The sequence below is a fragment of the Cicer arietinum genome, chromosome 6 (genome assembly GCF_000331145.2).
Source record: "Cicer arietinum cultivar CDC Frontier isolate Library 1 chromosome 6, Cicar.CDCFrontier_v2.0, whole genome shotgun sequence".
NCBI lineage: Eukaryota > Viridiplantae > Streptophyta > Magnoliopsida > Fabales > Fabaceae > Cicer > Cicer arietinum.
Window position 1 is genome coordinate 38040162 of NC_021165.2, and position 26855 is coordinate 38067016.

Here is a 26855-nt window from a genome sequence, read left to right on the forward strand (position 1 = left end):
AACAATTCAGAAAAAATATTAATTTATCAGTTACACTAATTTTTTTTTTCAATTACACCTAAAAAGACTACATCAATTCAATTCACATATCCTATGCAAATTTAAAATCTTATGTGAACTCAATCGTAATCAATTTGAGTGTAACCGAAAAAAACAGATGTGTGAATAACAATAGTGAAAAAAATCAAAGAGAAACTGCCAAATCTAATTTGTTCCAACGATCCAACTATATTGCCTGTCAATTAATTTTTGGTGAAAACCTGCCAATTAATTGAATCTATCAAAGTTAACTAGAATAAATACAATGCCTTCTAACAACACTCTTGCATATACACAAATCTAATTACAAAAATCATGTATGCCAAATTCAACTCAATATGTAATAGTAAGACCAGCGTTAAAATATAGAATTTAATTAATCACTTATATAATAAGTAGTAATCATATAAAAGCTTATTATGTATTACTATTTCAACAATCAAAGAGCAAAGGAAGGTAAACTGAAAACAACTTCTAACAATAAGTAACATGAAAAAAAAACATATTCGAAAATAAGCTAAATGCAGCTAATAGACAGATTTGGATCATTGCAACAAACTTTATAGTATAACCAACTCCATATCGTTAAGAATTTTACTTTGCTAATGGACACACAAGTTAACTCTATTCAAAATGAAATAAAAGAAAAAATGATAACTGAAAAGTTGATATTTAAGATCTTATTTAAGACCAAATACATTAATTTTTCAGTTACTATTTTTGCTTTTATTTCATTCAAAAGTAGTATAAGCTATTTGATATAAACATAAATAGAGCATTCTTGCCTAAATAGTTTGTTTCTTACTAAGCAATTAATTTGCTTTGTGTTGAAGATAACATAAAAACATTGACCCCATGATAGCTAAGGAGAAAGGCATACATAATTAATTACTAATCATGTTCAAAGAGACAAATACTAATAATAAAGTTTTGAAATATCATAGATGCCACCACCCATTTAGTTAACAAATAATTTGGGTGTGGATCACATAAATAAGCCTAAATTACACAATCAATTACATAATAATAAACTTCAACATAATAATAAAGTTACCAATCACCTTTTAGAAATATTAAGCTATAATAGTAATAATTAGCCATTTTTTCAGCATCTCCAAGTTGAAATTGAGATGAGTTCTTTCCTCTGCCAGCATAGAACAAGAGAGGAAGGCTTTCTTTCCACTTGAAACCCTCTCACAGGTGCCCTTTGAACCAAACACTCGGCTTGAGCTTCTGTGAAGTTGCTGAATGTGAACGGAGAGAATCCGGATTGAAGAAACAGGCTCCTCCACGGTGGTAGTTTGTCGTGCGAGCGGTTGTGGTGACCGAGGATGATTTTGTTGATGGCTGGTTGAATGTAATGCCTCTCGATCTTTTGGAGTACATCGTGGTTCACGTTTACAGCATCGAGTGATTCAAATAAGGCCGAGTAACATTGAAGGACATGAACAGCATTGGTTTGAAGTGGCACGTCGATTCGATCGCAGTTTTTGTCTAAAGTGACAACCACTTTTGGCCTTAGCTGCTTTATAAAGTGAAGAGCCAAAGGGAAACATGATGGATAACTTATGAAACTCGAAACAGGAAAGTTCACACCGATGGCTTCATTGCTATCAAAGAAATGACCAGGTAGAGGACACGACGAAGAGTTCAAGGATTCAATGTTCAAAACATTGAACTCAAACGACATGTTGAGGTCTTTAGCATACTGACTCAAATTTTCTCGGGTGAAATTGAGCTCAATCTCATTGCAAGACGAGGGCGATACAACAGCCGTAACCTTAAGTGAAGGAGTACCGTTACTTCTTAACACAAGCTCCTGCATAAAAGAAGACCATTGTACTCCAAACCCGATATCAAAATCAATAACATGAATTCGATCAAACCTTTCCAAGGCTTCAACGAGGGCTTGGTTACAAGTAAAGTTGGCAAACTGAAGAACAGGAGATATCTCGGAAAAAGACTTATAAGCTCCGATTTTGAAAATGAAACTAATCGGAGAAAAAGCCGTGAGATTATGAGTGTTAGAATGAAGCACTAACTGTAAGGCTTCTTTCATGTAGAAAGCAGCCCTATGAAAAGGCTTACCAATTGGGGAAAGCTGGTGATTGAGCCGCGCCAATATCCCTTGCGCTTGAACCGGATTACCAGCTTCTATCAGCTCAGCAGTTTTGTATAGCTGATCAAATATACTCTGCTGAAGCTGCTGGTGGCTTGCATCGTCTCCGGTAGTAGAATTCATCTTCTGTTGCTTCGCAGACGGAACAACCGAATGTTGCTGTTGCTGCTGCAAATGATGAGGAAACAATGGAAGCTGTGTCTGCCTCCTAGCAAACACTTCTTGGCCGGAATCCAAAACCGGTAACCTCGGTACCTGATAATTGTTTCCGACATTGTCGAAAAGCGGGCGTTTCAACTGATGATGAGAGAAAACTTGTTGCTCCTGCACTTGAGGATATGACAATGGAACAAAGAAAGAAGGATTCTCTGAGAATTGAACTTGATTATGGTTCAACATAAAATTAGGGTTAATAACTTGAGGTTTCTCATCAACAACACCAAACTCATGTTGTTGTTGTTGAGAACAAAACACACTAGGAGATGATGTTGATGACAACATAAGATCGTAGTTACCACCACCAGAAGAAGCCGAAAACATCGATTCATGACCGGTTTTTGCATTGTGAATGTTACTATCCATATTCTCAGCAATATAAGGAAAACCACCATGGTAATTTCCTTGAACAGAAGTTTCAACAATGTTCAAACCTTGATGTTGATCCAAAACACCAAAACCACCATGATGAAAATCAACATTTTGAGAATTACAACCACTGTTTTGCAAAAGTTTGTTCAAACCAACAGAAGGGTCTTCAACATCACCCATGATTAACCTCAAAAGTGACTGATCTTGACCCTCACCCCAATCCTCCATTCTCATTAAACCACTACCACATTTTTCTTGACTAGTTTCCAAACTTTCTTCATGAGAAGAAGAAGAAAGAGGAAGAGGGTTTTCAGATACTACTACAGCCATTGGTGCTGAGGCTGAACCATTTCCATTACCACTACCTAAAGAAGATGACATTGTTGAAGATGAAATAGGAGGACTAGGGCTTCTTCTTGAATCAAGAACAGAAGTGGGTTCAATGTTGCCCACATAGCAAAAATAATCCTCTTTGTCTATGGTCCACTTTTGTTGATTCAAAAGCAATGATGAAAATGAATCTGAAGTTGTTGAAGTTGAAGAGAAATCACACAATCCCTTCCCTTGAAATTCCTCAAAAGAAAAGGGCATGGCCTTCATCTAAAAAACACAAAAGTTAACCAATTTGAAGAACAAGAACAATAAAAGAGTGACCACAAAACCAATAACCCACTCAATAGACCCAAAAGACTCAAAATTTTCAAAAGTTAAAAACTTTGTTCTCTTCTTACCTTCCCCACAAAACCCACCACCCCATAAAACAGATTTGATGTGAAACAAACAAAAAAGGGGATTTTTTTTTTTTGAAAAAATGGGTTTTGGTGGTTTTTTTTTTTGGGAAATCTAGAAACAAAGCTTAGAAATTAAGCTAGTTTAGATAGTTAATGAACCCCATATGAAAAAAATATGAAATTTTGGATTTGAAGACAAAAAAGATAAATATTTGGAAATTGTTGATAACCAAGATTAAAGGCATGTTTGTTGACAGTAAAAATAAAAATAAAATAAAATAAATAAAATAAAAGGACTACAACAAGTTGAGAGCACCTTAAAGGTTGTTGTTTTCTTGGTTGTTGTGTGACATGTTAAAGTGTGTATAGTTGAAGAAGTGAAAGGAGAAGAAGAAAGCCATGAATGAACGAATGTGACTCTCTTTCTCTCTCTCTCTCTCTCTCTCTCTTTGTTCGTTGCTGCTTGTGTTGAACAACACAACACTCTTTGTTTGTAGCTTGTGTGTTTTCTTAAGATGGATGCGTGCAGCGTATAAAAGTGGTAAAGTGCTCGCTCTCCTCTCTCTCTCTCTCTCTCTCTCTCTGTTTCTACTTTTTTATATTTTATTTTTTAAATATTAATTTATTTATTATTTTTGTGTAACTTGTCTGCATACGTAGTTTTCCCTCTGGTTGGCAGAGTTGCAGTTTCTCAAATATTTTCCCCCGTTTCAAATATGGCGCGTGCAATTCAATCAACTTCAATTTTTCTAAGCTTAATTATAACAATTTGCCTCTATTTTTGTCTATTCCTTCCGATAAATTTTGATTATTATTTTAAATTTTTAAATTATAAATTGATAATTTAACATATCTTAAATGATATTATATATAATTTTATGATTATATGTTAATTATTTATATATTATTAATTAAATTATAAAAAAAAGTTACAATTGAAAGTAAATTTTGAAAGGCTTTTATTGTAATTTAATGTGTTTAAATATTCTATCATATGTCATATTATTTGAAATATTTTGCATCACCAATTTATAGTTAAAAAATTATAATAAAAAATTAAAACTGTCAAATTTTAAAATAAAGAGATTAATTTTATGAATTGATTAAAATAGAAGAACTAAAATTACAATTAAATTATTTTTCTATTAATTCCTTCACGAGGTTATTTTAACAAAAACGAATGTCTTATTATTTATTTTAAGATTTGATATAATTTTAAATTATTATAATTCACTTGGTATTTATTATATAGTTAGAACAAATTCATATCTCTCATGTTTCATTTAATTGTTCACAATTGTTAAAATAATACTAATTGAGTTGATTTTAATAATGAAAATGAATTTTATTTATTACATATTTATACTAATAGTAGTTAGTTTTCGGAAGTGTACACCATAGGTAAGATTTAGGACATTAAAGAAATTTCATGATATTTTAGATTTGATACTTAACTAATAATTTTATCCTTCCCTTAACAAAAAAAATATTAATAGTAGTTAGTTGATCGGATAGATGGATGAATATCTAAGGTATATTAGTGGATAAAATAATTCACGTTTTATTGGTATCATTAATTTGATGATAATAATAGTAATATTTCATAGGTTTTTATTCTAATTGTTTTATTTGAGCTGTATGTGATTTTTAAAAAAATAATAGTTTAGTTGATTCCAATAATAAAATAAGTTTTATTTACTTAAATATTTTTATTCGTTGCAGTTAGTTAAAACGTTTGAGGAGTTGAATATAATAAATAACAATATATTTAGGGAGTATATAGTTACGAGTAAACCCACAAATCCGGTCATTTAATCCAACCTGCATTTTGACTAAACCCATCCAACTTCGGGTCTTAGTCGAACCAACCAATTGAAATTCAATTATGTTTGGTTTGGATATCAGATTTAACTTTTTGAACCTATGAATCTGCAAACTCAACCCTTTGACATGATATATATATTTTTATTTATTTCTTTTTACTATTTATGTATAGTTAAAATTTAGCTCTTGAATTATGATTGATAATTTGTTGCTAATTTAATTAATTTGAGTGTTTTGTTGTGTTTGTAGATGTATTTTAAGTATTAAATGATATGTTGCAATATATTTTTATTTTTATTTTTTAAGTGTTCAAGTATTTAAATTTAATTACATTTTTTAAAATAATTTTTTTTATTACCTATGAACCCAACTCACTCATAATCGGGTTGATTTGGTTCAGATTTGAAGAAAAAATCATAAGTTGAAAGTTCAATCCAACTCAAATAACATTGATCGATTCAGATATTGGATTTGGTCAAAAACTATCCAACCTAACACCTTTATACCCCTAAATACATTAGCAGAAAAAAAAATTAATACTCTATTGATATTATAAAATGATAAATAATAATAAAATATTTAAAATAAGATAAATAAAATACTAAATAAGTATTAAAAATGAGACATTTAATATAATACAAATAAAATAGTTAATAAAAATACTTTAAATAAGTTTTATTATAATTAATTTTAATATATGTGAACAATTAATACTTGGGAGCCATTTTTTTTAATTCCCATCTCTTCCCTCTATCCCACGTGGAATTACTAATTACACATTTTGATAAAATAATTTCATTATGTTTACCCACTTCATATTAAGGTATGTTTTTATTTTAATATATAAAAAAGTTCTTAAACACTTCCTTGGTCTCGTACTTTTATTTATAGCAACAACAGTCATTTACAATAATATGAGTAAATTAGTTAATTTTCTTATACTATTTGTCTTTTTATATTATCAACTATATGTTTCTTTATATTATTAATAAAGTATTAATTAAATTTTTATTAATAATTTTTATTTATTATATTTTAACTCATCTATTTATTTCACTATCAATATAACTAATTATTTTCTTAAGATTTATGTATAATTCAAATGTGACACTTATAATAAAATGAAAAGAGTAATTGTGTTTTGTTTTTTTTAATGTGATATTACGTATTTTTTCAATTGTATATAAACTAAGTACACAATTTTTAACTCATTGTCCTTTATTATACATTTATGACAATTGTTAATAACTAATAAAGGTAATTTTGTATTGTGACATTTTTCATTTATTTATAGTTTTTAAATTTGTTAAAAGAAAATTATTGGTGTGTAAAATTTAACTATACATGACGCGAAGGAATATTGTGCAGATTGGTTAGCCAATTATAGTCTTATATTAAATAACATTGAACTCTTCTTACTCTTAGTTTTTTTCATAGGATGAATCGAAAATTATTTTAGTTGATGATGATTCTAGAGTCTTCTTCTCTAAATTTATTAAAATTGTTTGTTAATTATTTTGATCATTTTTCTCTAGTTTTTATACCCTCTTTTGTAGGGGTGTACATGGTTGGTTTTAAAAAAAAACCAAACCATATCCATTTAAAAACCAATATATGGATTTGGATTTATAACCAAATCCATTATTTGGTTTAAAATCGGTTATAAAACCAATTGTAAAACTGGTTATGGTTAAATAACCGGGTTTTTTTTTATGCAACCAATTTTAAAAAATAAATTTTAAAATCGATTTTTTCTCAAAATCAGTTAAAATTTGGTTATTTTTAAATATCTATTTTTAAAAAACAATTTAAGCATAGTTTAAAAACCGACTATTTATAAAAAATCGATAAAATTCTCAAACCAACTCAAAATCACAAAATATAAGTAAATTTTTGAAGCATCTCCCTTCAAACATTTGCTAGTATAAAGGGAGTCAAGTAACTAATTGAGTCAATATCTTCAAAAGTCATATACTAACTATATCAAGAACAATTACAAACAAAATGTAATTTGATGAATAGTTCAAGTCACACAATGAATTTCCAATTTTATCTAACTTCAAGTGACACATAAAATGAGAAAAGTTCTTAATTGTAGTAGTAAAACTCAACAAACTTAAAAATAGTCACTCGTGTATAAAAATGGAACTAGAAATGGCTCAAAGGACTAAGAATAAAGATAAAGATAAAAGGAAAACAAGAAATGATCCAACTGAAATAGGGAACAATGTTGATGTTTCTGCACTCTTGACAGATGGTGTTGATGCTGGCTCATTCACATGAGTGGCCAAACCTAGTGCTTCAGCAGATTTAGGAAAAGATGCTGAGGACAAGCTTGCACCTAGAATTAATATAATGATTCAAATTAGAGAAACTGATTATGATAAAATCTAACTCCAAAGATCAAATTGGTTTAAGATTTTTCAAACACAACACAATGAATTATTAACAAAATTAAAAATAATTGACAAGGCCACAATTAATTAAGTTTAAAATATTGAAATTCTTTAAACTGAATTGATACTAGACATGAGTTGACAATTGTAATAATTGACACGAATTATAATATGTGTTATGTGTTGGTCAATCAAGTTTTTGTATGCACTTTCAAGCAAGAAGGCTATAAGGAACTGAGGGAAAACAAGAAATCAAATGAATCATCTCCTGTTGTTGCTGCTCCGCCACCAAAAGTGTTTGGTGGTAATTCAAATTCAGAAAAAGTTATCCCTGGAGAAGATTCCAAACTATTTGTAGAAGGACATACTAATTGCCCTTCACCAACATCTGGATTTTTGCCAACTATTCATGATGATCAAGCTGCAACTCATGATCAAACTACAATTCATGATGATCAATCTTCAACTCATGATCATCAAGCTGCTGCAAATAATGATCAAGCTTCAAACAATCAAGCTGCAACTCATGATGATCATGCTTTAAACAATCAAGCTGCAACTCATGATGATCAAGATTCAAACAATCAAGCTACAACTCATGGTGATCAATTTAGTTTGACTGTAAATTGTAATAATTCAGTTTAAAGAATTTCAATTTTAAGACAAGGCCACAATTGTAATAATTGACACAGTGAATTATTTCAATTTGTAACTAAATTCAATACAAAATTTCCAAAACCAAATAGTTGTAAATTGCATAAAGTATTCAGATTTAAACGAAAAAAGTCAAAATGAGTTACATAAAGAAACATACCATTAGCAGCAGCAGGGGCTTCAAATTGAAATTGAAAAATCCAAACTTTGCATCCTATGCATCCAAGTTGAAATTTTAATTCTCATCAATTTCCCTAATCCCTTCAAATTTAATGTAATTTAAATTCAATTCATACCTCACATGTAATTTAATGTAAGCTATGCGTCCTAAAATCCCTTCTCTACACCTTTAGCAAAAACCCCAATCAAGTTTTTATCAACATAAAGCTTATTCGATGTCAGAGTCCCAATTTTGTCAATTCTCAATCTTCACCAAGAGAAACATGAACCAAACAAGCACCACCAAATTTCATAGAAGTTATTTCTGAAGAAAAAAAAAAACAGTTACTTATCAAATCATAATTTAACAATTATTAACTTATATTCAACTATTAAAGCATATACAATGTTACCTTCCTCTAAAATCTCAAGCTCCTTGAAATCCTCAACTAAAAGTGAATCACTAATTGAAGATGATTTACGCAATCCTTTAAGCCAACTAGCAGTACAAACTAGAGCTTCAACCGTTTGAGGTGTGAGACAACTACGGTATTCGTCAATCACTCGTCCTCCGGTACTAAAAGTAGTCTCATAGGCCACTATGGAGATAGGTATGGCAAGCAAGTCTTTGGCTATCTTTGCAAGAATTGGAAAACGACTTGAGTTTAACCTCCACCAGTTTAAAACATCAAAGTTGGTAGATGATCGACTCTCTAAAGATTCTTCCAAGTACCTTTCCAAATCAGTCTTTTCAGTAGAGGACGAACCAGTGCTCATTAAAAATCTATTATAACTATAAAGATCTTCCTTACCACTTAAATCAAATTCAGTCGATTGTGATTCACTTTGGAATCCTTCTCCAACACCACTATACTCCAGAATTAGTTCATCCAAATGGGTTTTCAACAAATCTTTTAATTTGGTTGCATCAAATGAATTAAAGTTCTGAGTGATCAACCAATTGACAAACTTTAATTTGTTCCTAGGGTCTAAGACAGAAGAAATCAACAACAACATGTTCAAATTTTCATATTTTCCCCAATATTTGTCATACTTTGTTTTCATCCTATCAACGATTACTTTTAAGCACATATCCTTGGAGTTGCACATTTTAAGTATTTTTTCACCTATTCCAAAAAACCTCTAACATATACATATTAGAGGCAACATAGAAGGAACCAGATATTCGTAAGGTGGCATCGTAAAACATTTTTAAAAATGGCATAATTGATTGTGCTTTCGCCCAATCTAAACTGGTAGGCACACATTTCCCCTTCCCCTTAAGTAGTTCCTCAGAATACTTGAGATCATGAATTTCAAGCACTTCAAATGCCTTTTGATGCTTCAAAGCCGAGTCTAACATTAAATATGTTGAGTTCCACCTAGTTTCCACGTCAAGACAAACTAGACCTTTGTATTCAGAGTTTGACCGTTCTACACATGCTTTAAATTTCGCAAACCTAAGAGGAGAAGACCTAGCATATTTCACAGCAGCACGAAGTCTTAAAATTGACATGTCCAAATCACTCAACCCCTCACTAACAATGATATTTAAGATGTGCGCACAACAACGCATATGCATGTACTCTCCATTAAAAACCAAGTTGTTACAAGACATTAGTCTTTTCTTCAATTGTTTGATTCCAAGATCATTTGATGAGGCATTGTCAAATGTCACAGTCAAAACACGATTCAACGCCTAATCAATCAAGCACGCAACAATTATGTTTGTCATAACATCTGCCATGTGACCTGGGACTTGGCAAAATGTTATAACCTTATTTTGCAAGTTCCAATTATTGTCAACAAAGTGAGCAGTGACATACATATAAGACAAATTTTGAATAGATGTCCATGTGTTGGCAGTGAGGCAAACCTTTTGGCAGTGTTGTGACATATAGTTTTTCAATTTTAACCTTTCTACCTCCCATAACAACCAAGTATCGCGTGATATAAGATTGAATTTTGGATTTAAGCCACTTACAAATTCTTGAAAATTTGGATGCTCCACTTGTCGAAAAGGCAATTCCATGCCTATAAACATCTTAACGAGTAAATATCGTAATTTTTCTTGATCAAACCTAGGCACTGAAGGGGAAGAAATAATATGACCTTCAACATTCATTGCATCCAATGTTCTCTTCCTCTTGTTAAACTCGCTATTGGGGTTTTTCTTACATCCCTTTGAATGTTGTATCATCGAACTCGTCCCATTATCACACTTGAGTTTCTTGCTACAATGGTTGCAAATAGATGTTCCATCCAAGTTAGGATCTACTGTGAAATCATTCCAAACAAACGATTGGTTTTTACGACCTTTGGTTCTAGGTGGTAACATAGTAGTTGTGTTCGGGACAATTGGTGGAGGAGAAACAAACAAATCTACTGTCTCATATTGATACCCATCTTGATGTAATGTTACAGGTTGCTGCAATAATAATGAAGATAGTTAATGAACTTAAAATGTTCAAGGTACAAATCCACATGCATCATTCAAACTAATGTTCAAGGTGTAAAGAACCAACACGCTTCCTTATTCTATGAATCAAACTATTGCATGAAAGCTACTACTACTTTCTCATCCCAAGGTAACTTTCACCCATACCAACTTGTTTTTTTAGCTAAAATTTATTCATATCTAATCATATCTACTTCTTATAGGTATATATATTAACTAAGCAAATGAGATAATGTGAAGTTCTTTTCCTGTAAAAAACTAGACTATATATAAATCCTTGCAAAATGATATGGTATCAATTCCTACTCAAAAACAAAAATCAAATACAATAATTAACATCAAATTATCAACTTGAACACAAAGCAAAGAAGACATTCAAAAAATATTTATACCAGAAATGATACATCTGCAACTCTGCTACATTCTAAACATTACATTACATTTAGGGCCAAAATAGTAATGAACTCGTTGTTGAGCAGTAGAAGATTGATGCACAATGTGATCATAACAAATTAGAGATGGAAGAGCTTAAGCCGAACATTGCTAATTCTACAAATAGAAGCAATTAATTTCTGAAGCACTTGCATAGGAGAAATCACTTGTTGATCTCTAGAATCAGATCATCCAACAGCTTAAGGCTAGCTAGACTCACTAGGAAAAAAAAATGAGATTGGATCATTTAAAACCAGAGGAAAAAAAAGCTTTTGTCAAATTTGAACTCTCGAATCAAAGACCTTAAAGAGAAGCTTGTAGCTTGCAAGAATGCTCGCATTGAGAATGAAGCACGGAAAGCAGAGCTGGAAACTAACCTAATAAACTTATAAAACCATGACAGTAATAAAACTAATTTATAATTAACTACATATTGAAAATTTTATGTTTAGTAATTTTTACTGTTCCATATTGAAACTACATATCATAAACACAAAAACTGTGCCATCTCAATATTCATCTCTCTAAATTCACTTGAAACAACTCCACTTCAATTTCACACTCTATCATACACATTACATTATTATATACCAACCAAAACAACAAAAAAAGAAAAGGGATTCAACATTGTGATAACAAAATTAATTATTTTCTTCCATCAATGACATCTATAACGACAAAAATCTTTATCTTTCCCCTTAAAAGAAACATTCTTGCAATGTTGAACAACAAACACCAAATCACGATCCCTAAAACCAATAAGAAACTGAGCCAATCCTTCAAGAAACAAAGTAGCTTGATAAACAGTAGCAACGCTAATAATATCAACAAGAACACTTCTCCTTAATCTATTAACATAAATCAAAACACTAACAAACTCTTCCAAATAAGCATCCATGTCACGACCCAAAACAACTTTCCTTTTATTACCTCCACGTTCCTTTATTATCTCAACGTGTTTCTCCGAAGCCATGGTGATTTGCCATGGACGATTCTCTGAAGAAACTAAGAAGAATAAACAAGAGAAAAAACTTAGTAAGGGTGAATAGAAACGAACCAGATGTAAACATTTGAGAAAGAAGGAAGGAAGGTGCTTCAAAGATGGAATGTCAGTTTGCCGGAAGGAAGGATTGCCGGGAAACGCTGCCGGAAAACACTGCCGAAAAACACTGCCGGAAAACACTGCCGGAAAATGCTTTTTGAGGGTTTTGGGGATTTAGGGTTTTGAGATTGGAATTTTGGAGTTGAGTGGATAAAATCTGGTTTAAATCCAAATCCAAAAATAAAATGTGGGTGGTTATCCAACCGGTTTTAAATAAACCGGTTTATATCCATATTATTTTAACCGGTTATTAAAAATGGTTTTGGATCCAGTTTTGGATTTGGGTCTCAAAACCGGTTTTTTTGCACATCTCTACTCTTTTGTATCAAAAAAAAAATTTGTCTAAATGGAAAAGAAAGCTACAAGCATTAGGGAATTGAAATTGAAGCGACACCCTTAACCTAGCACACTTTCATCAATCCATCAATGATTTGTAGGAAGCTATTATCTCTTTAGGTAATTTTAGAAAATCTTCAATGTTTGTGTTATTGGAAATTCAAGAATTCATAGAGTCAAAGACGATTATTGGTAAACCGCTTTTATGGTCCGTTTTCTGTGAATCAACGTTGACAAAAATTGCAAAAATCGTTCCTTTAAGAAATACAATTGTGTTAGTTAGCATTCAGTCGCTTCTATTTAAATCTTTTGTAAAAGCTCTAAAAAATTTATACAATATTCATTTGAGTCAGTTATCAACATCTTGTATCAAAGGATGCTCTTGCTATCAAAATTCTAAAAGATGAATATCAATTAGATTTGACGAATTGCAAAAATAACTTTCATGGCAGAGTCACCATGTCTAAGAGTGATACACCACTTATATTACCGATTTTACATGAAAAACCTTTAAGACTATGAAAATCAATTGGTTCATGGCAGGTTATTTCTCTCAGAATTTTTTTTTATCAATTCTCTTTTGCATCTATCTAGGATTTGCAAAGTATTCAAATAGTTGGAACATGGAATTTGAAACCTGGTTTTCTTTGAGTTCTCTCTTGATTAAAAGATTTCAATTCAAATTTGTTAAAAAACACAAAGGTCTAATGTTGATTCAAATCTACAATTTGTCTCTAAAATATTGGAGACCAAAAGATCATTTTCACAATCGCTGCAAGTATTGACACCCCATCAACCAACTCAAAAACGTGGGAACATTTCGCACAAGTGTTGGTTGATTTGGACATGATACAAGAACTAAGAAATCTTATTCTTGTCGAACATGAAGGGTATGCATTTTTTGTTTACATTCATTATGAAAATTACCATTGTTTTATGAATCATGTAAGATTGTATGGCATTTCATAGACAATTGTTGGAAAAATTCTAATGGTCATAGAATAGTTCAATCTGTGAAAGGTGTTGGATTGGTAAAAAAATTTGGTTACGAAGTATGTCCCTAAAAACATTGTTGTTATGAACAAGGTTACAATTAAAGGTAGAAATAATGAATTCATGATGTTAGTGTTAATCATGTTATTAACTCTCCTTTTGTGGATCACATCCCCAAGATGGAATTAGGAGGTAACACATTTAAACGAAAATTGTCTCACTATACTCAAGAAGGATGTGAAAAGATTCGGATCGAAGCATGTGATTCAGACTCAGTTGAGAAAGTGATAGCAAATTCACTCCCTTCAGAAGAATATGATGTCAAGTTACTTTAGAAAATAAATGCAACTCACGAGGTCTTTGGATATAGGTTATCTAATCCAGATAATATAGAACAACAAAGAAAAGATCTTAATTATCTAGATATGCGTATTATAGGTTCTGAGAGTGATGTAGTGTTAGGGGAGAACATTGTCCGAAATCTTCAAAATCAACAAGGAGAGGAACAACAAGGGTGGATAAGCTTGAAGAATCATCTTCAGCATTCAATCTCTTCTCTTTCTTCATATGTTGTAAGGTTACCCTGTCTTTGTGTAACTAATTCTCTCTATGGTTGGGACTAGGTGTTGTTAACTATGATTCTTTTGTAAACTCTTGATTTACTTTATATTGATAGTCATTTTCGTTCTTAATGCTTTTTCGAATTGACAATTCTAAAATTGATCGTTTGATTTATTAAGTGCTTCAAAAATACTTTTTAAATTAGAAAACTAGAATAAATTCAACTGTGGATGCTAGTTGCTAGGAATAGGGCTTGATAGTAGCTATTAACTGATATTGGTATATTTCTACCTTTGGGTTTTTAATTCAACAATTTTTTTGTTCTATAGATGAAATAATATAATTACTATTAGAAACTCACACACAATTGTGAAGTCCCGAATTCAAACTCAAGATATGATGTACAACCTAATAATTTTGACATTTGACAATTGAACTATGACTTAAGGACCAATTTTTTATAATAAATTTATGTAAGTTTAGTCTTTTTTACCTTTAGTAAAATTAAAATTCATTTAATGCATGTTTTTGAATTTTTAAGAATACAAAAATAAAAATATCATTAATTATATCTTAATTTTCTAAAAGAACCATAGTTTTATAACTTTAAGAACAAAGGCACACTTAAGAGCGGGATACTGGATAATTTTCTAGTTTTCAGAGACTTAATTTTATCTTAATTTTCTAGTTTTTAGAGACTTAGTGGATAATTTTTCTGATTAGGATAATGTATGGTAAAAAGTAAATGACATAAAAATAAACAACACAACAATATTATCCTGATTCCCCTTACAATCAATGGTACATCCAATCCTGTTGTACACTGATCATAGCATTTGAGCACATGTTTTTAGCCTTTTAATTTGGTATTTTAAAAGCTCTTCATAGCTTAGAATAATCTGTTAGCTTGTTTCTAAACTTTGGATCGAAATTGAATTATAATTTTATTATTTGCATTTTGACCCTTGCTCGCTCTGTAGGTCATAACTTGAACTCTGGATATCGGATTGACGCATACGAGCAGGCGTTGGAAAGATAAAAAATTAGAGCTACAAATTTTATGTTGGAATAAAAGCCCGATGCAGAACTTTACTGTGCCTAAATTGCAGATTCCATAATCTGGACTTTTGTAATAATTTTAAATAGCAGGTCACTTGTTTCTAAACCCTAAACCCTAAACCCTAAAGCCAAATATCAAGTACAATATATTGAAAATTTTGTTTCTTTTCACGGGATGAAATATTAGAATTCAGATTGCTATAAGACATAAACAATTTTTGTTTTAATTTCATGGAAGACTAATTTTATAAGATTAATCCACGAGTTCAAAGTTTTAGATTACACCTTGAGATTCAGATTACACTGTAAATTTCGATTCATGATTCTATTCTTGTTTATTTGATTATATTGATTAAACTGAATTTCAATAGGATCAATTAAATTTATTTGAAAGAATTTGGTTTTGGTTTCTAATTTAATTGAACTATTATTTTACGACGTTTGATCGTTAATTGTAATATTTTGATGACTGTGATGCTTAATCCAATCAAAGAAACCAAATTCACATAGAATTGATTACACTTGTTTGATCAATTCTATAGTCTAATAAGAATACAATCACAAATTAGAAATTAAACTGATTGATAGAATTTGTGATAGGTCTGAAACTCGAATAAGTGGATTAATTGTTTTGCTCATCTATTAAATCAAAAATCTAAAAAATCCCTTTTTAATTTCAACTTTCAATTTGGTTATTATTATTATATCAGAAGTCCTTGCGAAACGATTCGAGTTATTACCTCTACTTACATTTTATCAATTGTATTTGACCCGTGTGCGACGACAGATCACACACCACATGAGACTTTCCACTATTGTTAGAATAAGTACAAGTCTCACCCTAAGACCTCTGTTACAAACTCCTAAAAATCACCCTAAGATAGCACACCACTATCTTAGTTTACAACACTTGAAGAAAGAACACTATTTTCCTCAATTTACAAAATAACTTGAATGATATACACTAATGACTTTGACTGAGATCAAGAGTGTATAACAATTGAGTACAATGATAACAGTCTAATATAATTTCAAGTACAATGGAGAACCTTTCTCAATAATATGACAACTTTGTAAAATCTGTAGTTGAAATATGAAAGTATGCCTTTAAATAAATCGAAATATTTCAGAAATTTGTTCAAAGTTGTTCTAAGATTGATGTTATGATATTGAAAAAGAGTAAGTTGTTAAGTCTGAAGTTATGAAGTATTTATACTCCTTAGACATCACTTCAAGTGGCAATCGTTCATAGAGGTTTGATGAACATATGTAATGATCCAGGTTGAATCTGAAATGAAAAATTGCATTGTTTCGCAGTTGTATTCGGCTACAGCAGGAGTGTAGTCGAATACACCTCTTTGTAACGTTTGTTTTTATTTGAATTTTGAATCTTGTATTCGAATACACATTCTTGTATTCGAATACAAATGAGTGAATTTTGTAAGTACAGATGTACGCCTAAGAGGGGGGGGGGGGTGAATTAGGTGTTAGGAGATTTTTTTGTTTTTAGTGATATGGTGATTGAATTTTTTGTTTTTGTTTTAAGATAGTAACTGATAATAAGTAAATGGCAGTAATTAAATGAACACAAGAGATTAATCCACTTACTGTAAAAAAATGTACAACTCCCACCCTGGGATTTCTCCTACAAACTTCTAACAATACTTCTAAGATAGCACACCACTATCTTAGATTAAGCTACTTTAAGAAAGTATTACTTTCTTTACAAGTGATATAATATGATTTGGAATAAGGATATAAGAGAGGTATAATAATTTCAATCCAATAATACTTCAAGTACTTTGAGAACCTTTCTGAATGATATGAAAATGAAATGCAAGTACTTTGTAAAAAATCAGAATTTTGTTCAAAGTTGTTCAATGTTTGAATCAAGGATTGTCTATTGTTTGATATGAAGTTATGGTGTATTTATATTCCATAAACATCTCTTCAAATTCGTGGCCATTGATTCAAGAGGTTTGATGAACAAATACAATGATCTAGAACCATTTCAGATCTGAAAAATTGTATTGCTTCTAGTTGTATTCGAATACAGGATGTATTTATTAGAATACACCTCTTTGTAACGTTCATATTTATTCAAAATTTGAACCTTGTATTCGAATACATCTTTTATGTAGTCGAATACAGATTCGTGATTTTTGCCATTGACTTGCTTTGTATTCGACTACAGCAGGTCGTAGTCGAATACAAATTCGAAAGTTTAGCTACTGACTTGTCCTGTGTATTCAATTACAGCAGGTCGTAGTCGAATACAGATGTGAAGCTTTTGCTTCTGACTTAGCATCTGTATTCGAATACACTATGTTGTATTCGAATACACCTTTGTATTTTGTCAAAAATATTAGTTTTAAGACTTTGTTAGTATAATTTTGACTTTTGAAAACACTTTATATGCATATGTAAATATGAATGGTTCTCATGTATTTGAGGTATTGGTTGTATCATTTACCTTTATATTAAAACATCTAATATGCTTCGATTTAAGGCTTATCAATGGAGATATTTGAACTTCTTTTTGAACTTGTTGCCTTGATCATAATCGTTGGTCTTTGTCTTCATCAAAAACATGTATTTTATATTGTCCCCCTTTTTGATTATGACAAAATGTTTGTTGTTTTGGAGAGATTGTATCATTCTAACATTGCTCCCCCGTAATGTATGCGTACTCCCCCATTGATCTTGAATGTATGTGACCAAATTGAAAACTTGTTTGAAGACCTACAAAGGTTTTTAAAGAAACAACAGTACCAAATTTTCTCCCCCTTTTGACATGATCAAAAAGAAGGAAAAATATAGAAACTTACAATTCCAAGCATATAAACACGAATAAAGGGAAAAGTAGCACATATTGTAAACAAAAGAGAATGACATAATGAAGCATGGAGTCATGTTCAATTAAGTACATCATAAAGACATAAATGGTAAGCGAGTTTGAATATTGTTAATATTAATTGATACACAACCTAACTACAATAATTAAAATCCTAGCATCGAAATATTACACAAACAAACAATAACAAATATACTTCTAGCATCGAACTAGTCAAAATTCGTTGGAATGTGAAGATGATCAATCTTGTCAGATAAACTACTCATGTCCTGAGATAATGCGTCATGGTTGCGAGCAATAGTAGTTTCGATGTTGTGGAAGCGAGTGTCGATAGAAGTGGTCAAATTTTGGAATTGGGTTTGGATGAAGGTTTGGAAAGAGTCAAGTTTGTTCATGATCATGTGATTGGAGATACAATCATCATTAGAGGCTATTTCCTCGTCGTTTTCATCATCTTGGGCAACAACATTTGAGGGGCCAACAGTGTCCTCTTGAGCAGCATCAGATGTTTGACCAAGGTCACCTTTACGCACATATGATTGAAGCTGCTCATTCCCGACTATTCTCATGCTAGGCAGAACGCCCAAGTCCAGGAGGTTGTCCTTGTGGGTGTATACATGACTTCTTCAAAGAAGTCCACCCCAAAATGTTCCAAAATCCGAGAAACTTCTTTAGCATATGGTAACCCAATTGCTTCTTTTGACACAAATATTACTGATTTAACAAAGTATGCCCAGTTTAGTGGACATCATTCATACATAAAGTACATGATATGTAATTCAAACTCCAAAATTTGGGAGTAATTGTCAGCCTTTGGAACCAAAATGCAACTTAGAAAATAGTGCAGAAGGCGATAGTCAACGGTAAGATTCCTAACTCCATACCGTTGCTGCACATATTTTGAACCATCTTGAGTCCTCTTTTGCTCCATAGTGCGTTTGTCATACCGACATAGGGAACCATAAGCATCATATTTAGAAATACCAGCCCATTCACACAAGTTGTTGGGACAAAGTTTTTGTCCTTCAAAGGGAATGTTCAAGATTTCGCCAATGGTTTTGGTGGTTAACCGAATGGTTTTACCCTTGACTCGAGATACTAGCACATTTCCATCTTAGGTGAGATTACAATAAAAGACCCTAACTAAATCAGGATAGACAAGACCTTTGTAACCAATAAATTCTTCAACATGTTGGACTTTGAGCAACTCAAAGTACCATATTTTAGAATGATGAGTCTCTTGTCAAAGTAGAGTGTGCGAAACCGGTCGATTTCTTCTGGTGTATGTAGAAGCCGGGATAAATCTGTGATGTTTGGATTCTTTGTTCGCTTTCTTGAGGGACCCACTGCTACATGCTTGGTTCTTGGTCCTCGTTTGTGTGCGTCCATGTTGAGAAAGGAAGTTTTGACAGTTTGGTGAAAAATGGGTTTGAGAAGAAATTTTTGACAGATTTGAGAAATCTGATTTCGAATTAAAGAAATGAGTAAAGATTGATCTTGTTTGCAAGATGGTTTGAATGGGTAACTTGTTGGAAGGAGGATTGACGAGATTTTTGGAGGAGAGAATGACGGCTACGACTTTGTATTCAAATACCAATTGTAAAAATAACCCTAAAATGTGAAACAACTTTTATATTTGGGCAAAAACGCGAAGGTGTATTCGACTACATTCCTGTTGTATTCGAATACAAATTGTTCTAAGAACGTGTATTCGACTACACAGAGGTTGTATTCGAATACAAGAATTTCTGGAAAATTATGTATTCGAATACAGTCATTGTGTATTCGGCTACATCTTCGAATTTTGGCTTAAAAACTAATTGTTTTCACATAAATTTCATCATGTAAAGCACATATTCATATATTAAGAACCAATAAACATCGAAGAATTTTATTCTAACAACTTAAGATGAAATTTTGAAGAGAGATGACAAATTATACCTTGCAAGTTTAAAGACCGTTTTCATGTAAAATGCCAAGCTCTCTGTGTATTTTGTAAAATGAGTCTTTAGGTAAAGGTTTTGTGAAGATGTCAGCTAATTGATTGTGTGTATCCACAAACGTTACTTCAACATTTCCTTTGAGCACATAATCTTGCAGAAAATGATGACGTATATCGATGTGTTTAGTCCGAGAGTGCATGATTGGATTCTTTGAAATATTGATTGCACTGATGTTGTCACATTTTAGTGGAATGCATCCGAGGTCAAGTCCATAATCATATAATTGTTGTTTGAGCCAGATAATCTGTGCACAACAACTTCCTACTGCTATGTATTCAGCTTCAGCAGTGCTAAGGGAAACACAAGCTTGCTTTTCACAAGACCATGATACTAATGCATTACCTAAGATATGACAAGTGCTTTTACGATCAGTTTTGCATCCTGCATAATCTGAATCAGAATATCCAACTAGACTACATATGCTACCCTTTGGATACCATATGCCTACATTGGTTGTTCCTTTCAAATATTTCATAATTCTTTTTACTGCTACAAGATGTGATTCTTTAGGATCCGCCTAAAATCTTGCACACAAACAGACACTAAACATAATATCTGGCCAACTGGCCATTAGATATAATAAAGATCCAATAATACCTCGATATTTTGATATGTCGATTGAAATACCTGATTCATCTTTATCAACATAGGTTTCGGAACCCATTGGAGTCGCACTTTCCTTGCAGTTTTCCATTTCAAATCTTTTGAGTAATTCTTTGCAATACTTTGCCTAATTTATGAAGATGCTGTGCTCGAGTTGCTTGATGTGAAGGCCAAGAAAATAGTTTAATTTTACCATCATGGACATTTCAAATTCTCCTTGCATTATTAAAGAGAATTCTTCACATATGTCATTGTTTGTTGATCCGAATATTATATCATCAACGTAGATTTGGACCAATAATGTGTGACCATTATTTCTTTTAACAAATAATGTCTTATCGACTTTCCCTTTTTCAAATCCTCTTGGAGCTTGTTTTAGACCATAAAGAGCCTTTTTAAATTTGAAAACATGTGAGGGATTTTTGGAGTCTTCAAAGCCAGGTGGAAGTGAGAGATATTGGGCTTTCTTCCTTTGTAGAGTTCATACAGAGTTTTCTTAAGAATCGGTCGAATGATTACTCAGTTGGAAACATAGCATGCTGTGTTTACAACATCTGCCCAAAAATATTTTGGTAGGCTTGAGTCGCTTAGCATAGTCCTTGCGAGTTCTACCAAAGATCTGTTCTTTCTCTCAACAACCACATTTTGTTGTGGTGTTCTAGGTGTAGAAAAATTGTGGAAAATTCCATTTTCTTCACAAAATTCTTCGAATGAGGTATTTTTAAATTCTCCTCCATGATCACTTCTAATTGATACAATTTTGGCTGATTGTTCATTTTGGACTAGCTTGGCATACTTCTTAAATGCTTTAAAAGATTCATTTTTACTTGCCAAAAATAAGGTCCAAGTGAACCTTGAGTAGTCATCAACAATCATTAGTCCATATGAGTTTACACCAAGACTTTTGGTTCCACATGGACCAAACAAACCCATATGTATTAATTGAAGTGGTCTTGAAGTTGAAATAACATTTTTAGGTTTGAAAGAATTCTTTGTTTGCTTACCTTTTTGACAAGCGTCACACAATTTATCCTTTATAAATTTCATTTTTGGTAAGCCTACAACAAGATCATGCTTGACCAATTTTTTTAAATGATCCATGTGAATATGTGCAATTCTCTTATGCCACAACCATTCATCATTATTGTCGCTTACCAAAAGACATTTCATTTTTAAGGATAAATCGTCAAGATTAAGTATAAAGATGTTTTTGAAACGCTTACTGATAAATTGAATTTCATTTGTAGCTTCATTTTGGATGATACATTCATCTTTGTTGAAGGCTATCTTGTATCCTTTATCACAAAGTTGACTAATGCTTATGAGATTGTGTTTTAGACCTTCAACATATAATACATCTTCAATCGAGGGGGATTGGGCTGTACCGACTTTTCCAATGCCTAAAATTTTTCCTTTGTTGTTGTCTCCATAGACCACATATACCTTTGATTCAAGAGTCAAGGTTGAAAATTTTGTTATATCACCCGTCATATGTTTAGAGCATCCACTACCTAAGTACCACATATTTGAGGTACTTTGTGTGCATACCTGCAACATTAAAATCATATTTTATTAGGTACCCAATGTGCTTTGGGTCCTTGATGGTTAGTACCTTTCTTTACCTACACGTAATTCCCTTTTGGAACACTAATGTTTCTAACGTGGCAGGCATTAGGTATGTGACCCTTGAGACCACAATAAGAACAGGTAGGAGTAAATCTATTTTTAATAGCATGTGTATGAAATTTACTTTGAAATTTTTTCTCTTTGTAATTATGATCCTTTTCCATAATTATAATCTTTTCTTGATTGGATTGATGATTTGCTTTAACAAAAATGGTCTTATTTAAGCTTGGTTTATCAAATTTTGAGTATCCAAGACCACTTTTGTCGTTTGAGTATCTTTGCATATTTAAAACATTTTCCAATCCTATTTGTCCCTTTTCGTATCGTTCAATTACTCTATTTAATTGAACAATATTGAAGGAGAGGGAATCACATTTATTGCATGTAAAATTCTATTTTAGTTTTTCAGAATTCTTTTCCATAATGTCAGCTTTTTCTTGAAGACTTGAGATTTGTCTCTTTTGTGTTGACACTAGTTTGAACAAATTTTTACATTCAATAAGTAGTTCCTTAATGGCGTTTTAAGCATCATTATATTCTATAATCAAATCACTATTAGTTTTATCATGATGAGGGGAGTCTATGTTACTAACCTCTTCTTCGTCATCTAATTGATGCGATGCCATCAATGCAACATTAGCGCATTCTTCACTTTCTATTTTTGAAGATGAACTCACTTCGTTGTCTTCCCAAGCTATGTATGCCTTCTTGAAGTATTTCCTTTTGTTGGCATTTTTCTTAATAAGGTTTGGACAATCTTCCTTGATGTGTCCTTGCTTCCCGCATTAAAAGCAAGTGAAGTTTTGATTTGAAGTAGAGCTATCTTTCTTTCTGAAACTTTTCTTTTTGAAAGTTCTGTCATTTTTAAGAAACTTATCAAATTTCTTAACAAGGAGAGTAATGTTTTCATCTTCATCTTAATTTTTGTCTTTGATTTGTTCTCTTGATTCGGTCTTTAGAGCAATGTTTTTGGTTTTCTTTTCTTGACTTTCATTTTGTTCTAACCTTTCAAGTTCGATTTCGTGTTCTTGAAGTTTTCCAAATAATGCAGAAAAAGACATTTTGGATAGACTTTTCATTTCGGAGATTGTTATTACCTTTGGTTGCCAAGCCCTTGTTAATGATCTTAATACTTTTAGATTTAGTTCATCATTGGTGAAGGTCTTTCGAAGAGCCGACAAATGGTTGGTTAAGTGGGAGAACCTTTTCTGTAAGTCTAAGATAGATTCTCCGGGCAGCATTCAAAATTATTCGTATTCTTGAGATAATGTATTTAGTTTAGATATTTTTACCTCAATGGTGCCTTCATGAGTTACTTCCAATGTATCCCATATTTCTTTGGCTGTTTTGCAATGGAATATACGGAAAAACTCATCCATTCCTAGTGCTGATTGTAGCATATTTTTAGCCTTCTTGTTGAACAACACTTTTCTTTTATGATCATCAGTCCAAGAATTTTTTATCTTTATTTCATCTTTGTTGTTGATGACTATTGTTGGAATGTGAGGGCCATTTTCAACTGCATCCCATATGTCGTCTCTTTGTGCTTCAAGATACGCTTGCATACGTATCTTCCAAAAGTCATAGTATTCTCCAATGAAGCATGGTGGTTTGTTACTACTGTCACCGTCTCTAAAAACAGGTTGTGCGGAAGCCATAAGTAATGATCGAGGAGTAAGTTATCTGAACCTGCTCTGATGCCAATTGTAAGTACAAATGTACGCCTAAGAGGGGGGAGGGATTAGGTGTTACGAGATTTTCTTGTTTTCAGTGATATGGTGATTGAACTTTTTGTTTTTAAGATAGTAACTGATAATAGGTAAATGACAGTAATTAAATGAACACAATAGAATTATCATAGTTCCCTTTATGACCAATGGTACATCTAGTCCTCTTGCACACCACAAGAGGTTAATCCACTTATTGTCAGAAAATGTACAACCCTCCCCTTGGGATTTCTACTACAAACTTCTAACAATACTTCTAAGATATCACGCCACTATCTTAGATTAAGCTACTTTAAGAAAGTATTACTTTCTTTTACAAGTGATATAATATGATTTGAAATAAGGATATAAGAGAGGTATAATGATTTCAATCCAATAATACTTCAAGTACTTTGAGAACCTTTCTGAATGATATGAAAATGAAATGCAAGTACTTTGTAAAAAATCAGAATTTTGTTCAAAGTTGTTCAAGGTTTGATTCAAGGATTGTCTATTGTTTGATCTGAAGTTATGGTGTATTTATAATCCATAAACATCTCTTCAGATTCGTGGCCATTGATTCAAGAGGTTTGATGAACAAATACAATGATCTAGAACCATTTCAGATCTGAAAAATTGTATTGCTTCCAGTTGTATTCAAATACAGGATGTATGTATTCGAATACACTTCTTTGTAACGTTTAGATTTATTCAAAATTTGCACCTTGTATTCGAATACATCTTTCATATAGTTGAATACAGATTCATGATTTTTTCCATTGACTTGCTTTGTATTCGACTACAGCAGGTCGTAGTTGAATACAAATTCGAAAGTTTAGCTACTGACTTGTCATGTGTATTCGACTACAGCAGGTTGTAGTCGAATACAGATGTGAAGCTTTTGCTTCTGACTTAACATCTGTATTCGAATATACTATGCTTTATTCGAATACACCTTTGTATTTTGTCAAAAATATTAGTTTTAAGACTTTGTTAGTATAATTTTGACTTTTGAAAATACTTTATATGCATATGTAAATATGAATGGTTCTCATGTATTTGAGGTATTGGTTGTATCATTTACCTTTATATTAAAACATCTAATATGTTTGGATTTAAGGCTTATCATTGAAGATATTTGAACTTCTTTTTGAGCTTGTTGCCATGATCATAATCGTTGGTCTTTGTGTTCATCAAAAACATGTATTTTACAAATTTTGCCACTAACTTGTTTTTCTATTCGGCTACACCATGTAGTTGAATAAAAATGTGTTGTTTTAGCTACCAACTTAACACTTGTATTTGAATACACTATCTCGTATTCGAATACTCTATCTCATAGTCGAATACAAAAGTCTAGTTTTAGCTACTGACTTAGCACTTGCATTCGAATACACTGTCTCATATTCAAATACACTATCTCGTAGTTGAATACAAATATTCACTTTTAGCTACTGACTGTAGTCTGTATTCGGCTACAACATTGATTTTTGTCAAAAACTTGATACTCGAACATTGTTCATGCATTTTGACACTTCAAAAATTCTTTTGATGTATATGCTAAAATGAAAGGTTCTCATGTGCATTTGAAATATATTAATATTAGATTGCATCATGTACCTTTACATTATAAGACTTCTAGCATATTTGACCGTAGTTGACTTTGATTGTTTGATTTGTTTTTTTGAGCTTGCAACTTGATCACTTTCCTTGATCTTTGTCTTCATAAAAAACATAAGTATTTTACATTCTCCCCCCTTTTTTATTATGACAAAATCTTGTTGTTGGTGAGACTTCAATGCGTTTGATTGTTAGAATTTTTCTCCCCCGTAATATATTCTTACTCCCCTTTTGAGCTTGAGTTCATGCTATCATGTTTTGAAATTTTTTGAAGACCTACAAATTCTTTAACAACAATAATATACCAATTTTCTCCCCCTTTTGACATGATCAAAAAGAAGGAAAAACAATGAACAAAATACCAACCATAAAATAAATATAGGGAATAAAAACATCACACAAGGTAGGGAAATAAAAACATTATATAATTGAAATTAAAACATGTTCAAGTTTTACATCACAATGCAAAAACCATAGTCATAGAGTTACAACCGAAATCAACATAAAGCATTTAAAGACAGACAAACTACATCAAATTCAATTTCAGTATCGAACTACATATCATCATCCGATGAGAGGTTAAGGTGGTCAATTTTGACGGATAGGCCATTGAATTCATGCAACAAAGTTTCATGGTTTTGGGCAATGGTGGTCTCCATGGTTTGAAATCGGTTGTTGATGGAGGTGTCCATATTCTGAAACCGTGTAAAAACTAAATTAAAACGTGAAAAAACTTATATATAGGGAAAATGGTGAATATGTATTCCATTACACACAGGTTGTATTCGAATACATGATTTTCTAGAAACATATATTCGAATACAAACAATGTGTATTCGGTTACGATATCAGAATTTTTGTTTTAAAGCCGAATTTTCACACACAAAAAGCACTATTTAGAGCACATATACATATTTAGAAAGCACATAAACATCAAAGAATCAATTGTATCAAAATATAAAGAAAAGATTTTAGATTTTGAAGAGAAGTGA

At 31.7% G+C, this 26855-nt stretch overlaps 2 protein-coding genes across 2 annotated transcripts; both read right to left on the reverse strand.

The window, feature by feature from the left end:
* Positions 1 to 902: 902 nt before the first annotated feature.
* LOC101497219 (scarecrow-like protein 22) lies at positions 903 to 4070 on the reverse strand. Its single transcript, XM_004506417.4, has 2 exons — positions 3794 to 4070; positions 903 to 3346 (listed from the first exon to the last, which is right to left on the reverse strand). The coding sequence occupies exon 2, from the start codon at positions 3344 to 3346 to the stop codon at positions 1145 to 1147; it is 2202 nt and encodes a 733-aa protein (XP_004506474.1). The 5' UTR covers positions 3794 to 4070; the 3' UTR covers positions 903 to 1144.
* A 4703-nt stretch (positions 4071 to 8773) lies between these two features.
* On the reverse strand, positions 8774 to 9620 carry LOC140920724 (zinc finger BED domain-containing protein RICESLEEPER 2-like). The gene is made up of 2 exons (XM_073369543.1): positions 8924 to 9620; positions 8774 to 8835 (listed from the first exon to the last, which is right to left on the reverse strand). The coding sequence occupies exons 1-2, from the start codon at positions 9618 to 9620 to the stop codon at positions 8774 to 8776; spliced, it is 759 nt and encodes a 252-aa protein (XP_073225644.1).
* Between the last annotated feature and the right edge of the window lie 17235 nt (positions 9621 to 26855).

Bases quoted from the DNA above. Each gene is read 5' to 3' on its own strand.
- LOC101497219 (XM_004506417.4), bottom strand. From the start codon at position 3,346: ATGAAGGCCATGCCCTTTTCTTTTGAGGAATTTCAAGGGAAGGGATTG.
- LOC140920724 (XM_073369543.1), bottom strand. From the start codon at position 9,620: ATGTGCAACTCCAAGGATATGTGCTTAAAAGTAATCGTTGATAGGATG. The intron at 8,836-8,923 runs GTAACATTGTAT...TTTTTTCTTCAG, and splicing joins GCTTGAGATTTTAGAGGAAG to AAATAACTTCTATGAAATTT.